Source organism: Chaetodon trifascialis, chromosome 14, assembly GCF_039877785.1.
Source record: "Chaetodon trifascialis isolate fChaTrf1 chromosome 14, fChaTrf1.hap1, whole genome shotgun sequence".
Taxonomy (NCBI): domain Eukaryota; kingdom Metazoa; phylum Chordata; class Actinopteri; order Chaetodontiformes; family Chaetodontidae; genus Chaetodon; species Chaetodon trifascialis.
The window spans coordinates 16,892,296-16,905,315 of NC_092069.1; the positions used below are offsets into that span (position 1 = coordinate 16,892,296).

The 13,020-nt window shown below is 44.2% G+C and overlaps 1 protein-coding gene across 2 annotated transcripts in view; it reads left to right on the plus strand.

Annotated features, from left to right (window-relative positions):
* Positions 1–13,020, plus strand: part of rps6ka1 (ribosomal protein S6 kinase a, polypeptide 1) — a 52,938-nt gene that overhangs the window by 1,093 nt on the left and 38,825 nt on the right. The window contains exons 1-2 of one of the 2 annotated variants that reach the window (XM_070979884.1): positions 4,766–5,408; positions 12,275–12,319. In XM_070979884.1, coding sequence (XP_070835985.1) covers positions 5,346–5,408; positions 12,275–12,319 — 108 coding nt within the window. In that variant the 5' untranslated portion in view covers positions 4,766–5,345. Of the gene's footprint in view, positions 1–4,765; positions 5,409–12,274; positions 12,320–13,020 lie in introns of those variants that run through there. The other variant, XM_070979886.1, reaches the window with a different exon arrangement.

Sequence of the window (13,020 nt, forward strand, 5' to 3'; positions counted from 1 at the left end):
ACTGCAGAATCTATCAACCAATAACTGGTTTTGGGCTTCAAAGTTCATTGGAGTACCTCCATAAAATTCCAACTATAGAAATGCTGCTTTTCTTTGAAGCAGCGTAAGCTCCATTCATGCTCATGACTTCAAGTCTAGCACCTGATCCTGTGAGCGTTTCATGCAATCTCTGCCGTGAGCTGCACCAGGAAATCGTTGTCAGTGTCACAGTTCCCAACAAACCTGCTGTTGAGTGTTTCCTGAGTAGTAAAGGCCACAGTCTGATGAAAAGGCTATAGTCACAAAAGAGGTGCCCTCTGATATCTGGCACCCCCTGCTGTTATTCTCTTTGTACCAAGAGAAAGAGTCAGTGAAGGGGGAAAAGGCGGGTTTATATATGTCAGCAGGCAAAATGGCACGGTGTCCCCGCATGCATGGTTTATGCCAATATTTTTAAATATTTAGAGAAAATCTGTTGGGCTGCCTGCAAAAATCCAGTCCTGTAATTTATCTTTGCAGAAGAAAGGTTCGTGTGAATCGCTTGACAAATATTTTGACTGACAACATAATAGAAAATGTTCTTTGATACAGTACTGCTCATCATTTCATCATATTTCAAAAGAAAAAAACAACAAATTATAGAGAAAAAGCTGCAGCTCACTGATGTTAAGCCCACAGATTGTATGGTGGAAACGGATTTTGGTCATCAGTGAATCACTATTGATCTTCTCTTGAGTCAAGATGTCCTCTGCTGCAAATGAGAGGAAAATAACTGACCTTGAATGTCAGTCCACTAGTCTGACAAATCAAAGCTGATCTTGGATAATGGAAAACCAATGGATTGCTAAATTTTTGCCCATTCTTGCCCAAAGTCTCCATGACTACCCCGTGCTCTCGAACAGTATAGCACAGTGGTTAGCAGCCCTTTATGTTGTGTATTACATCATGCTGCTCTTCATCTCTCTTGCTTTCCAGCCGGAATAATGATCAAAAGTACTAACAATAATTTATTTGAAATAAAATAACAGTCTTCTCATGTACTTATTGAGTCTGATTGTTGTACTTGATCTGTCTCTCAGTGAACTTCAATGACACCGCGATGTGTTGCTGTAGCTTCTTTATGCTGAACTTGGTCTCAGATGTGATTTTCTATAAAGACCTTGTGCTTGGCCCGCCTTCCTGCCCAGCCCAAAATACCAGAGGTACAAATTCAAGCCTCAACATGTTGCTCTGGCTTGACAGTCATAAGATTATGGAGTCAGCAGACTGTGTTGTGCATTAGGCGCTGTTACTGCAAAACACAGTGTTAAAGACAAAAGGGGACAAGATTGTATTTTACAGCCAACAAAAGAAAATTGTATAAACGCAGAGCCTCTCTCCCTCTCTGTTCCCTCACTCTCTTTATTTCTATTACCGATCAATACTCCCCTCCCAGTCCATTTACAGCCACACTGTCCCGACAGCCATTTCTGTGATAAATGATAACTGCACTAATGTTTGAAATACAATAATGCTATTTGTTCATCGTCTCTGACAGAACAGAGCGAGTCTTGAATTATTGCATTGCCATCTTTTCTTGGCACAGTCAGTCTGCAGAGATTGGATAATTACCCTTGCTCCACCATTGAGCAGCTAATTAATTTGTTCCATGCTGCAGCCCCTCTGACGGCGTTGATCCTTGCACTGCAGACATGTGCTCATTGAGCTCAGCTAAGCAGGAATTATTAACAAAGGTCCCAAAGTGCTGTTGTTGAAACCTGACACACCCAGAGTATTAAATTTAGCCCTGAAAGGAAGCGTGTTGTATATGATATGTTGTAACTGAAGTGTCCATTAGTCACTGTGTGCTGTATTTATCTATATGGGGTATATTTAGCGCTTTCATGTCATGATACTTTTGTCTTTAAGTGGAGTCAGTTCTTAGCGCCTGTGTTGCATCAACAAATTAATCCCTTGGATTAACTAAGCATTTTGCTTGACACATGAAGTCTACTTTAATCTACTTTCGTTGCTACTCATGTTTACTCATCCTTCTAGTGGTGGGAAGGAAATGGAAAGTAAAACACAATGACACTTTTAATCAAAGATTTTTAGCTGTATGGGTAATTCCAGCATGCACAAACATACAGATGCACTGTACCTCAGAGACATCACAGTAAAGGTGATCCCACAGACAACCAGGGAGCATGCGCTTACATAAATACATTTCACTTTCGCTTAGTATGTGCAGTAATTAAGGAAATCCGACTATTACTGCAGAAACACAGACAAATGAAGCACAAAACATCACTGCACAAATGAACATAATTGAAAATATACATGTCTATTGAAGTGCGACAGAGGCTGAACAGACTAAAAGAAACAGAAAGATCAGAGGAAAGCTGCCGTAATAATTTAACAAACTGATTTTGAGGTGCTTCATAATTTCCACTTCAAAATTTCTGTGTGCATGTATTTGCATTTTAATAGTCACTCTTTACTGTGTGTGTGTGTGTGTGTGTGTGTGTGTGTGTGTGTGTGTGTGTGTGTGTGTGTGTGTGTTTTAGAGAGGAGGGAACAGCATACAGTGTGAGTCATTGTTTCTTGTTCTGCAAACTCAACATCACTCTCTCTGTCATCCGCCGCTGTGGTTTCAAACTCGACCTGAAAATGAGGTTAAACGCCGATGTCATCCTTGCATCTATTATCTAATTTGTAGTCTGCCATTTGGGGACCAAATCTAACATACTTCACTCCTGCGCCGACACACCGGCAAGTCAGGGTGGGGTCTTGCTCCGTTGCACATGCATGGCAAGCTGGACTGAGTCACATTACCCATCATGCTTCTTGTCTAGCCCAAGGTGGGGGTAGGGTATCCCTGGAGTCTCTGCCACCAGACAGGAGACACTTCTGAGTCATCGCTGTCACCTGTGACGTCACTGCAGCATCATGAGTAGAAGAAGAAGAGATCTCCTGCAGTCAGAATAGCAATGAGCTTCGTATCTAACAGCCACAGCATCAACATGTCGATCAGTATCAGTGCACTTCTTGATTGGATCTTGACCACCGCTGACCCTCATCTTACAATGTATTGATTATCTGGAAAGCATCGCTTTAAGAGCCCCCTCTTGACATGACTTTTCATCCACACTGGATCATCTTTCCTATAAATTGTCTTTATTACGCCCTTTGCTTTCACCAAAGGATCAAACCAGACATCTGAAACCGATCAAATCACGCAGGAGGAGCTATAAACATTCAGCATCGTCCTGTAAATGAAGGACAAGAGGGGAAAAATGAGAGGAAAGATGAAGAGAAGAAAAAAAATCGAGCAGTGCTCCATCGCACTAAATAACGAACACCAGCAGCATTATGAGGTGCCATGAGTGTTCCCGTAGCAGCTGCTAATCCATCATCAAGATGAATCGATGGGGCAATGCGAGCTCTAGGATGGCAGTGACTTTGAATATTGCATACAGTGTGAGTGTGATGGATAACCCTCCCCCTTGGTGTCGAAACCCTACCTCTTTGGCCACCCTCTGAATGGCTTTGTCAGAAAATAAATTAGCTGCATATCAACCTTAAGAGTGTTCTCTGACGTCCTTCTCCTTCCCCGGCATGTGGAGGAAAAGGTGTCAACGAACATACATTAATATACATCAGTTGTGTCCATTTGCACAAGTAGCATTGCTTGAAAATGATGTGAGCCTGCACAGAAATATCGGCAAATCATCTACAGCAGGACAAACTAATGCATGAATAGGTTGAAATTGCAGTTAATCTTCAGACATGAGTGAACAGACAAGGTGTTGCAAGTTAACAGCTTAGATACAAAGTCCAAAAGTTGCACGAAAAAGGAAATGTTTCCATCTCCAGTTCAGATGTGTGTTTAACCCACAAAGCTCCCACTGGTCCACGATTAAAAGGCTTTTTCAATGCAGCATTTTGCAACACATCCATCAAAAGACCACATCATAAGCTCCATTTGCCTTTCCAATTAATGTCTCATTTTTTGTTTCCATGAAATGCCGCCCCACCTTCATTTTAATTTGAATCAAAAATCTATCTGGCAGGTTCATGGCGAGGCGGTTTGATGCTCTCCAGTTGCCAATAGTAACCAAAGCTAGCCAACAGCAAAATCCACTCCGCAGTGAATGAAGCAGAGAAGTGTTGAGGGGTGTATTATATCACTGAAGATTACAAGGACCATTACAAGAGCTGTTGTCAATGGAAAGAGTGCTGCATCAATGTGGTGTCCTGACAGAATCAAACAGCGCTGGTCACGACCTAAATTCTGCTCGCTTCTATTCTTTACATTGTGTAATCTATGTTATGTAATTTTTTGAACAGTGTGTGTGTTGTTTTTAGACCATCGGGAAGTGGTGATGTGGCTCTAAAGGTGCACTAAATATATGTTTTCATACATCAGTAGCTTGTGAAAATCCAGTGTGCCACTCCACAGTAGCACACTGCATCTTCCTGCAATCCCATTTTTCTGATGAGTTTGCAGTGAAGAGCCTTATTTTTCTTGGCTGCCATTCATTGATATTTTTTAAATGAACTAACGGGCTCTTCTTTGAACAGAGGATCTACACTCCTCTGATGCACCTGCTGCACCGCAAGCATCGCTGCCAGCAGGCCATTCATGAGGAGTGGGCTCCGGTTTGCATTACGTATTTGCAGTTCACCTCTCCGCCGCATGGGGGCACGATCGGGCCTGGGCGGAACAAGCAGAAAAAGGGGCCGGATGAAATCCTGCTGGAGTCCGCCAATAATAGCTCGAGTTGGAACGCGCTCGTACTACGGAGCCACACTGAGGTGTCTGCGCGCATCGCACACTGCTGGGAAACAGGCGGACGGAGCGAAGTCTTGCCTTTCTGTCCGGGAGAAACCGCAAGCACACGAGGGAGGAAGACGTGAAGATCTCACACGGCGTCGACTGTGAAGACAGACAGACTGATTTCCTCAGGCGGCGTTAGACTCCTGCACGGCCCCGTTTGAAGGATAACACTGTTTGGCTCCGCTCCTCTCCCCCGCTTGTCAAACCCAAATCCTGAGTGTCCAACGCGCGTCCCTCGAAGGATTTTGTTTGGTGTTTCTGGTGTTTTCAGCTGGATCATCACTTTAAACAAACACACACAGAGAGAAGTGGCCAGCCGACGCCGAAGTCAAAGCAAGGGATTACAGTTGTTTGTAAAGCTCTTGGTTGCGCTTGCAGCGTCTGCATGCGCGTCCTCTTCTCCGAGCGCTGATAAATCTCCTCTGCCTGGACTTTGGACCCGAGTGAAGGAGCTCCACTTGACAGGAGCGGCACCGACAAAATCCAGGGAGACCCAACTTCACACTTGAGCCGCTGAGGGGGGGACAGAAGTGAAAATCCTGCCAAAATGCCTCTCGCACAGATCGCGGAGCCATGGCCCACAATGGAACTAGTGCAGCTCGAAACGGAGGTAATGCGAGGTGAAATGTGTCCATGTTGCATGCATTGTTTGGTCAGTTTCTACGGATTTGATCCAGGTAACATTAAAGATGGCGAGCAAAGGTGCGCGTTCAGCCCTCGGTTGAAGGTGTCACCAGTTCTAGAAAAGCGATCAAGGGATAAGTTGCTGAAACGGTTGAATCTGTTGGTTTATTTAAGCTGTGCACACAGCTGGGGGTGAACAGACTTGATAAATAATGCATCATGTATGTCCTATGATTTAAACAAAGCCTGCATTTTTAATCAGGTTAAGTGAAAATGCGATGAATGGGCTGTTCATGCTTCTGTTCTACACAGACACACATCTTTGGAAACAGTCATGTAGAGGCCTGTTATAGACTGGGAGGTGTTTCATTATTATCTATTCATTGTAGAGTTTTCATTTGGCTCCAAAAGTGGCTTTCAGAGCTGCAGGTCACAGATAGTTAACTTTCCAGTCTTCCACTAAATGCAGCTCCCTCGCAGAGCTGAGAACCAGACAGCTTCATCATGACTGTCTCTCGCCTGTGTGTGGTTTCCTTCTCGGTCTTTTCACGCATGGCAGGAAAAAAAGTGGGTAGGGACAAACTCCTCCAGGCTTTCGGGGACTATTAAACTGACATTTTACATGCTGAACCGTGCGGTACATTTCACATATAATCATGTGTGCTACATTTAAGTTTAGGACTGTAGGCTGCAGAGTGAGTCTGATTTCTCTTGATTTACAGTTGAAACATGCTGGCACCTGCACCAGTCTCCTGCTGTGTGACTGTGTGCATCCGCTGCAGAGTTGTACTCAAACAAAGTGGAGGATGACATTGTTGAGCATGGACTTTAACCCGCTAAACAGAGAGATCTGTGGCCACAGTGTTGTCCAGACCTACATTATTCTGATGCAGCATCATTATTCATGAATCCTTCAGCTGCCTCTTGAGCAGGTTGCTTAGTGAGTATGCGGCTCTCACATTGTATGATGAGCAGACAGGAGCTGTGTGGAAGCAGCCTGTGCCACATATATAGCTGCAAGACCTGCATCTTCTGAATCAGTCTGCCAATGAAGCAGGTGAAGCAGCCTGTGGCCGCCACCTTTTTTTTTCAATACGTCTGATCTCATTGATGAATGGCTCCGTGCACAATACTGCACGGTGGCCTCCATCAGCTTTGCAAGACACGAGTCTGGTTATAAATTAGGCTCATTTTTCTGTCTCTTGGTTCCAGAAAGCCTCTCAGGATTTGATGGGAGTGGCAATTTAATGGATGCAAGAAAGAGCATGAATTTGGTGAAAAATGATTATAATGATTAAACCTGAGGTCTGATTCATAAAAGACAAGTTAATGAGTCTTGTCTCATTAAGGAGTACTACCACTATTAAGGAGGCGGACATTATTGATTGTGCAGAGGCAGGTGGTACAGTTAATTGTAGAGCAGACAAATAATATTTTTAGTGCTTATGATGAATGAAAATGCTTGCAGTAATTTAGCAACCGTGTCATCCTGACATAGTTAGTCCTGCAGACTCCACTATTTACAGTATTCTGCAGCACATGAGTTGGCTGAGTAGCAAATCGCAGCTGAACAGATGGCGGTGCAGAACCTGTGAAGAGTGCTAAGTTTAAGACTGTGAAAATACCCTGCCTTTGGTATGTGTAATGCTCCCAACTCCATGATAAGCAAAATTGTGAGATCATTGCTAGAAATACAGCACACGTGCGGTAATATTAACATCATATGTGTTCTAAGGAGATATTATTTTTGCTGTCGCATGCATGCTCTGGCCACCGAAATCCAGAATCTGTAACTGATTTGATGACACAGATCACTGCCAGTCACAGTGGGACCTGTGCCATTTATCTCTGTCACCAACCTACCAGCCAGCTGCACACTTTGGTTCCTGATGGCAGAGAGAGAGAGAGAGAGAGAGAGAGAGAGAGAGAGAGAGAGAGAGAGAGAGAGAGAGAGAGAGAGAGAGAGAGAGAGACCTCAGGGCTCAGATTGATTGAGCGGTAAGAGCGAGTGAGAGTGGAGGCCATGCCAGTGAACATGTTGGGAGAGTCAGTCTGGTCATGTGCACAGATGGGACGGACGGAGAGAGGCACACTTTTTGGCTGATTTGGGAAAATAAAGGAAGCTTTGTATCATCAAACCTCCATTCTCATCAGCACGCAGTGATGCGCTATGATATGGCAGCTAATGAGAAGTCTGTTTCCCCCATCGCTCTTTATGCGAGCGCTTGTGTTTTGGAAGGTGTCATGAATGGAAATCAGACTCGAGGGCTTTTGTGCTGGAAACTGTGGCAAAGCAGGCGAGGAAGTAATGTGCAAACAGAGCTATTCAAAAAAAAAAAACGATTTGTTTGATTGATCCCCTTTATTCATCGCCAAACCACGTCAGTTATGAATTAACTCCTCAGTGAATCATCTCTGATAAGGCACTTCAACAAATCGTTCCCAGCCGGTTTCAGCTGACTCACTGCCACCTGCACAGGCCACCGTCATACTAGGTCAGCGAAGGTCCTCCAAAAGATCTGAATCATGCTTCTCGTGTCTTTAGTTATTGCAGTTTTCCAGCATAAATACTGGATCCACGTTCCCTTGAGCCTTTTGACTCTCAGTCAAGAATCCCTCATATGCCAAACCTGAAAGTCAGGTGCAGCTTCTCACCTTGGATCCTTTCAGTGATTCACACAGGTGATGCTAAAACTATGAAAGCATGTGACAGCTACTGGATATTGTCATGCTGACTGTAGCTTAAAGCAGATGAAATCAAATACAAGTCACAAGAGGTCCAGGAGTGAGATATTAATGAGAGATTAAGTGAGATAGGTCCTTAAAAAGAAGAAGAAGAGGTTTAAATAGGTGTGTGTTAATGAGACACCTGAAATGACACCTATGCAGGTGTTCAGTAGTGGCTTTGCTGCTTTTTTATCTCTTTATTCCTAGATAAAAGCACTCATCATTTTTCCCATTTTGCAGCTTGACGAGACACTTTGGTTAATTTAGTTTTGCGGTTCCGACCTCTGTGGGGGTAATTTCGTTTTAAATGGTCTCTACGGATTCGCTCTGCTGTACTATTCACCAAAATCCTTTCTTTTCTTGGCCTCAGCTTGTTTTGAACATGTCGTTTACTTTCTGAGCTCCTTTCTTAAACAGCTTCTAGGGCCTGAAAGATGACAGATGAGGTGAGGTGGTATCAGTGTGTCAGCTGCAAACAGCATCAGCATTGAATTTAGCTCCGCTTCTGGATTAAATTGCATTTCCAGTCTGCAGATTGAGGCTTAAACTCCTTTAAATCCATTGTCACTTATTGTGCTTTTTAATGCCTTCTTTCTATTTAAGATTACACATGGAATTCTGTTGGATAGAGGAGACAGGAGCAAAGTACAAACTGGTTTATACAGCAGGACACAAGCCAGGACTTAAAGAGCAGGACTGTGCAAGCCTCGCTGGCGGGGAGAGAGAAGGAGACCAGAGTTTTTTCAGTCATTACGTAACGCGGCCGCCGAGAAGAGGAGAAAGCAGGGTTAAAAAGACGGAATGTGTGCCATGTTTGCCAGCCAGGCGTGGTCAGCAGTGTGCTCGAGCGTGTTCGCGCTCAAGTTCAGCTCCCATACATGCTTTGCTCTGTGAGCGAGTAGCTTATCTGCAGCTAATCTGGGTGTGACCTGCAGCACACCTGAGCAGGGCTGCGGGAGTGGTGGAGGGCTGAGTGGGCATGTGATAACACGGCACTCTGCCTGATAAGTGGCCCCAGAAAGAGTCCTCATTCCTTTTGACTTTTGGAGTTAAAGTAACGCTGTGAGTGAAGCCAAGACTGTACATGGTCCACCTGTCCACCTGCAGGTAGATCTGCAGATTTGGTGCTGTTAAAACCAATTTCTTCTCTCTTCACTTTACCTCCAGGAGCTTTTAGCACACTCTGAAAAGGGCAGAAATAGCCTTTGTCCATTTTCTGGCATTGACCAGAAGAGGACATTAGTAATGTGACCTGCTGTCAATACTCACTGGCAAGCGAGATTACAAGAAATGTAGTCAGATAGGATTACCGGTACGGACAAAAGAATGGATATTGTATTTCTTAGTTGCCTAGCTACAAGGCAGCGCCGCTCAAAACACGCTCTTAAAACCCAGATTTATCTATCAAACGCTCTCCGCATCAGATGCAGAGATTGTTTACTCTGTCTAATCATATAGGAGTCCTGTGAGAAATTAAAAGTTCTGCTGTCTGGCTCGCTTTAATAGGTTGGTCTTTAAATCTGTCCGCAGCGTGCTGGTGCCCTGTAAATGTCTTACAGGAACATGTGTGCGTCTTGCATCGTTTTTCTGTGTGCGTATAGAATTCACGCACCATCGTACATTGTTTTTTTTGGGCATATTTTTTCCATTTTTGTTCTTATTGAGGAAGCCCAGGGGAAGGAAAGCACCAGTAACTGGGCCACTAGGATCAGCCATGCAAAGCTAATGAGGCTGAAATGTGTTGAGCGGCAACGCTGGGAAGGAATTGCTGACCACACACGCACACATTCACACACAAACCCAAGACAGACAGTTGCACTCGCGCACGTAGGATTTCCTCCACTGCGCGTCACCATGCTGGGTTAAACAAAGCCAGCCACACAAACCTCACCGATGGAAGATGAGGTGAAAGGAAGGAAAGAGCCAGAACATGGAGCGAAGTGGGAAGATTTCACCTTTTGCTCCTGAAAATTACTTTAATTTGCCTGCAGTGCCCCTCAAAACAACACAAGTGCACCAGTTTGAGTTCATTTAAAATGCAGTTTTAAAGAGGCGGCCCTAAGAGCATGATTTGTGACATCGCAATAGTTCACAACCAATCCCGATCCAATATCCGTCTTAGAGCGTGACGTGGAAACGTGAAGCCTCCAGTGCACGTTGGAGATATTTCCTGTGAGGTAATTAAACTTTTGACTCACATTTGTTAAATTATACGTTCAGGATTTTAACGAAATAAGAGAACTTCTTTTTGTGGAAAAAACATATCAGAAATATTAGTTAAGTTAAGTTTTGTTTTGTTTTTTTGTTACTTTTTTGAACTATATATCTTAAAACATGTCTGCAGGGGTGCTTTCATTCACCGCTCCACAAACACATCTGTGCTTGACTTCAAACTGCACTTGGCTGCGTAATTGTTTCCATTTCTCCCATGTCACCTCACATTACAGCTCTTACAGCTTTTATGACTGGCATAGTTTGCCTAAATTAAATTGCCTCCCTCGAGATCATGATTAAAGTCCAGCCAGATGAACTGTTGGTCTGTAAAAAAAAATAAATAAAAATGCCCGGCTCATCCAATTTATAGCTGTCGGTTGTTGCTAGAACGAAACTCAAAGCAGAAAATAAGGAAGTACAGCCAGTTGCCAAACACATCCAATCAGCACAGGGGACAGTGTATTGTGAGGTATTCACTGCCACGGTGAATTCAGTCCACATGCTGTGTTCTTTCTCTTCAGAAGGTGCTTTTTCCCCGTCGGTGTACATGAGTCCAGCGGAGTGGTTTGATTGTTATGGCCGCTGCCTGTCATTGTATTGGCTGCCTGTTTTATTTTGTGCAGTCTGAAGGAAGAGGAAGAGGGAAGAGGGCATGGAGGAAGCGAGCAGCCTCACGGTCGCCCCTCTGTGATGGAAAAACAAAGCAAAAAGCGGAAAAAGGAGGGAGTTGCTATTTAGGATCTTCTCACAGAAGTGTTTCTTTGATCAGTTATCAACGTAGATTTATCTTCACGCGTTTCGGAGGTATAACACTGTCTTTAAAAGGCTGTTGTGCATGTTAAGGTCGCCATAGGGAGCAGTCAGCCTGTGAATACAGGTCTGTCAAGTGTGAGGAGCTTTGTCAGTCTGAGAAAATCACTCATCTCGGTAAACCTCTGCAGAAAGACATGGGCGTTTACAAGCAAGGGAGTTGCATTATGGGAAGTGTAGGTTATTGTTTTTTGAAGAGAAGATATCTCGACCCCTGCTGCTTCAATTTTGGCTGTCTCTGGCATGTCTCTAAGATTGGAGACATGTTTTTTTCTTACTGGTCCCATTAGCAAGAGACCTGGTTCGTCACCTTGCACCATGACAGTTAGCCCTCTGAAATTGGGTTTATATTAAAAAAAAAAAAGTATCATAGTATTGATTGTTTTACATTCAGTACATTCATTGGTAACAGGTGATTGTATCATGATTGGGTTTGAAAGGGGCATCCTGGAAAGGCTCAGTCGTTCACAAGCGAGGGTTGCTTTGTGGACACGTGATTGTATGAAGGATGTTACTACAGTTTGTTTGCAAATGAATGATTCTGTTTTTAATTATGTTGCACAGCGTCCCAGCTGTTTTGGAATCAGGCTCGTATTTCTCCTCCAGTGTCAGCCTGGCCTCTGTAGACCGTAGCGGTGACAAATGATCCTAATTTGACTTGACATCATAATGCTTTTTAAAAGTTACCTCACAGGTGTCTCATTGTGCCGTGCACAAAAGTAGAACAACAAGTAGAATGATGAGCGGAGGATGACCGTATGTTCAGTTAGCCACACAGTTCTGCTGCAGTGAACAACATGCCGAGTTTCCGAACAGGCCCGGGAGAGCCATTGTTTCACAAATAACAATGATTACCCTTTGCAGCGAGACTTACCTTCTCACGATCGGACAACTAAGATTATTAGGTTTGCCAGCCAAGGAGCAAAGTGCTGGATACAGTGGAGTGATGCCTCCCACACAGTCTTGCAAATATTCGCTCTCTTTCTGTGTCTCCCTTCTTCACACACACCCACCCACGCACACACACACACACACACACATACATATGATATATGGAGTGTCGCACTCTCTGACTGTTTCTCACATCTGCTTTCTTGACAGAATGGGCAGAGCACCGCCGAGGATGGAGTCACACCTGCTGTCAAGGTACATGGCATCTCTGGAGCACACACACAAATGCAAAGACGCACACATATACGCGCACGAATGGGACTCAACATTCATGCAGCTTACCATCCAGTGAATTAGAGGACTTGGACACGACTCCTGCATTGTATTCTCTGGCTTTTGTATGTGCTTTTCTATGAAAGCCAGCAGCAGGAGGCGAAATTGCATCAAAGGGCAAAATTCTTCGGATAATCTTCATTTTGAGCAATTTCTGTGCACAAAGCACGTGTTCACGCAACGTGTGACAGTGCTTTGATTTATTCATTTAGCAATTGCACTGAAAGCCCTCAGTGGGCATTAGCCGGCTGGACTTTAATGTGTTGAATACTGTCTGAGTGAGGCTGATCGAGCTGCAGCCCAGCTACTGTGTATGGAGATGTGTCTGGGTCAATATAATAAGGCCATAATAATACCATAGTGCATGTCCTCATGTGTCCTGTTAACATGTTAACACGTCACGCAGAGACAATAACACAGCGAGAATCACGGAGTCAGCCCTTTCCTGCCTCCTGGCTGGCCTCTGCGCTTTATTGTCCGGCTCCGAAACATGATCCTGCTTCCTCCTGTAGATTATTACTCTCCAGCCATGTGGGAGAGGACGAGGCAATGTTCCTTCTCACTCAGCGTCTTTTTTTTTTTATTTCTTTTTTTGTGTCCTCGCTCTCGAGGGGGATGGAGTC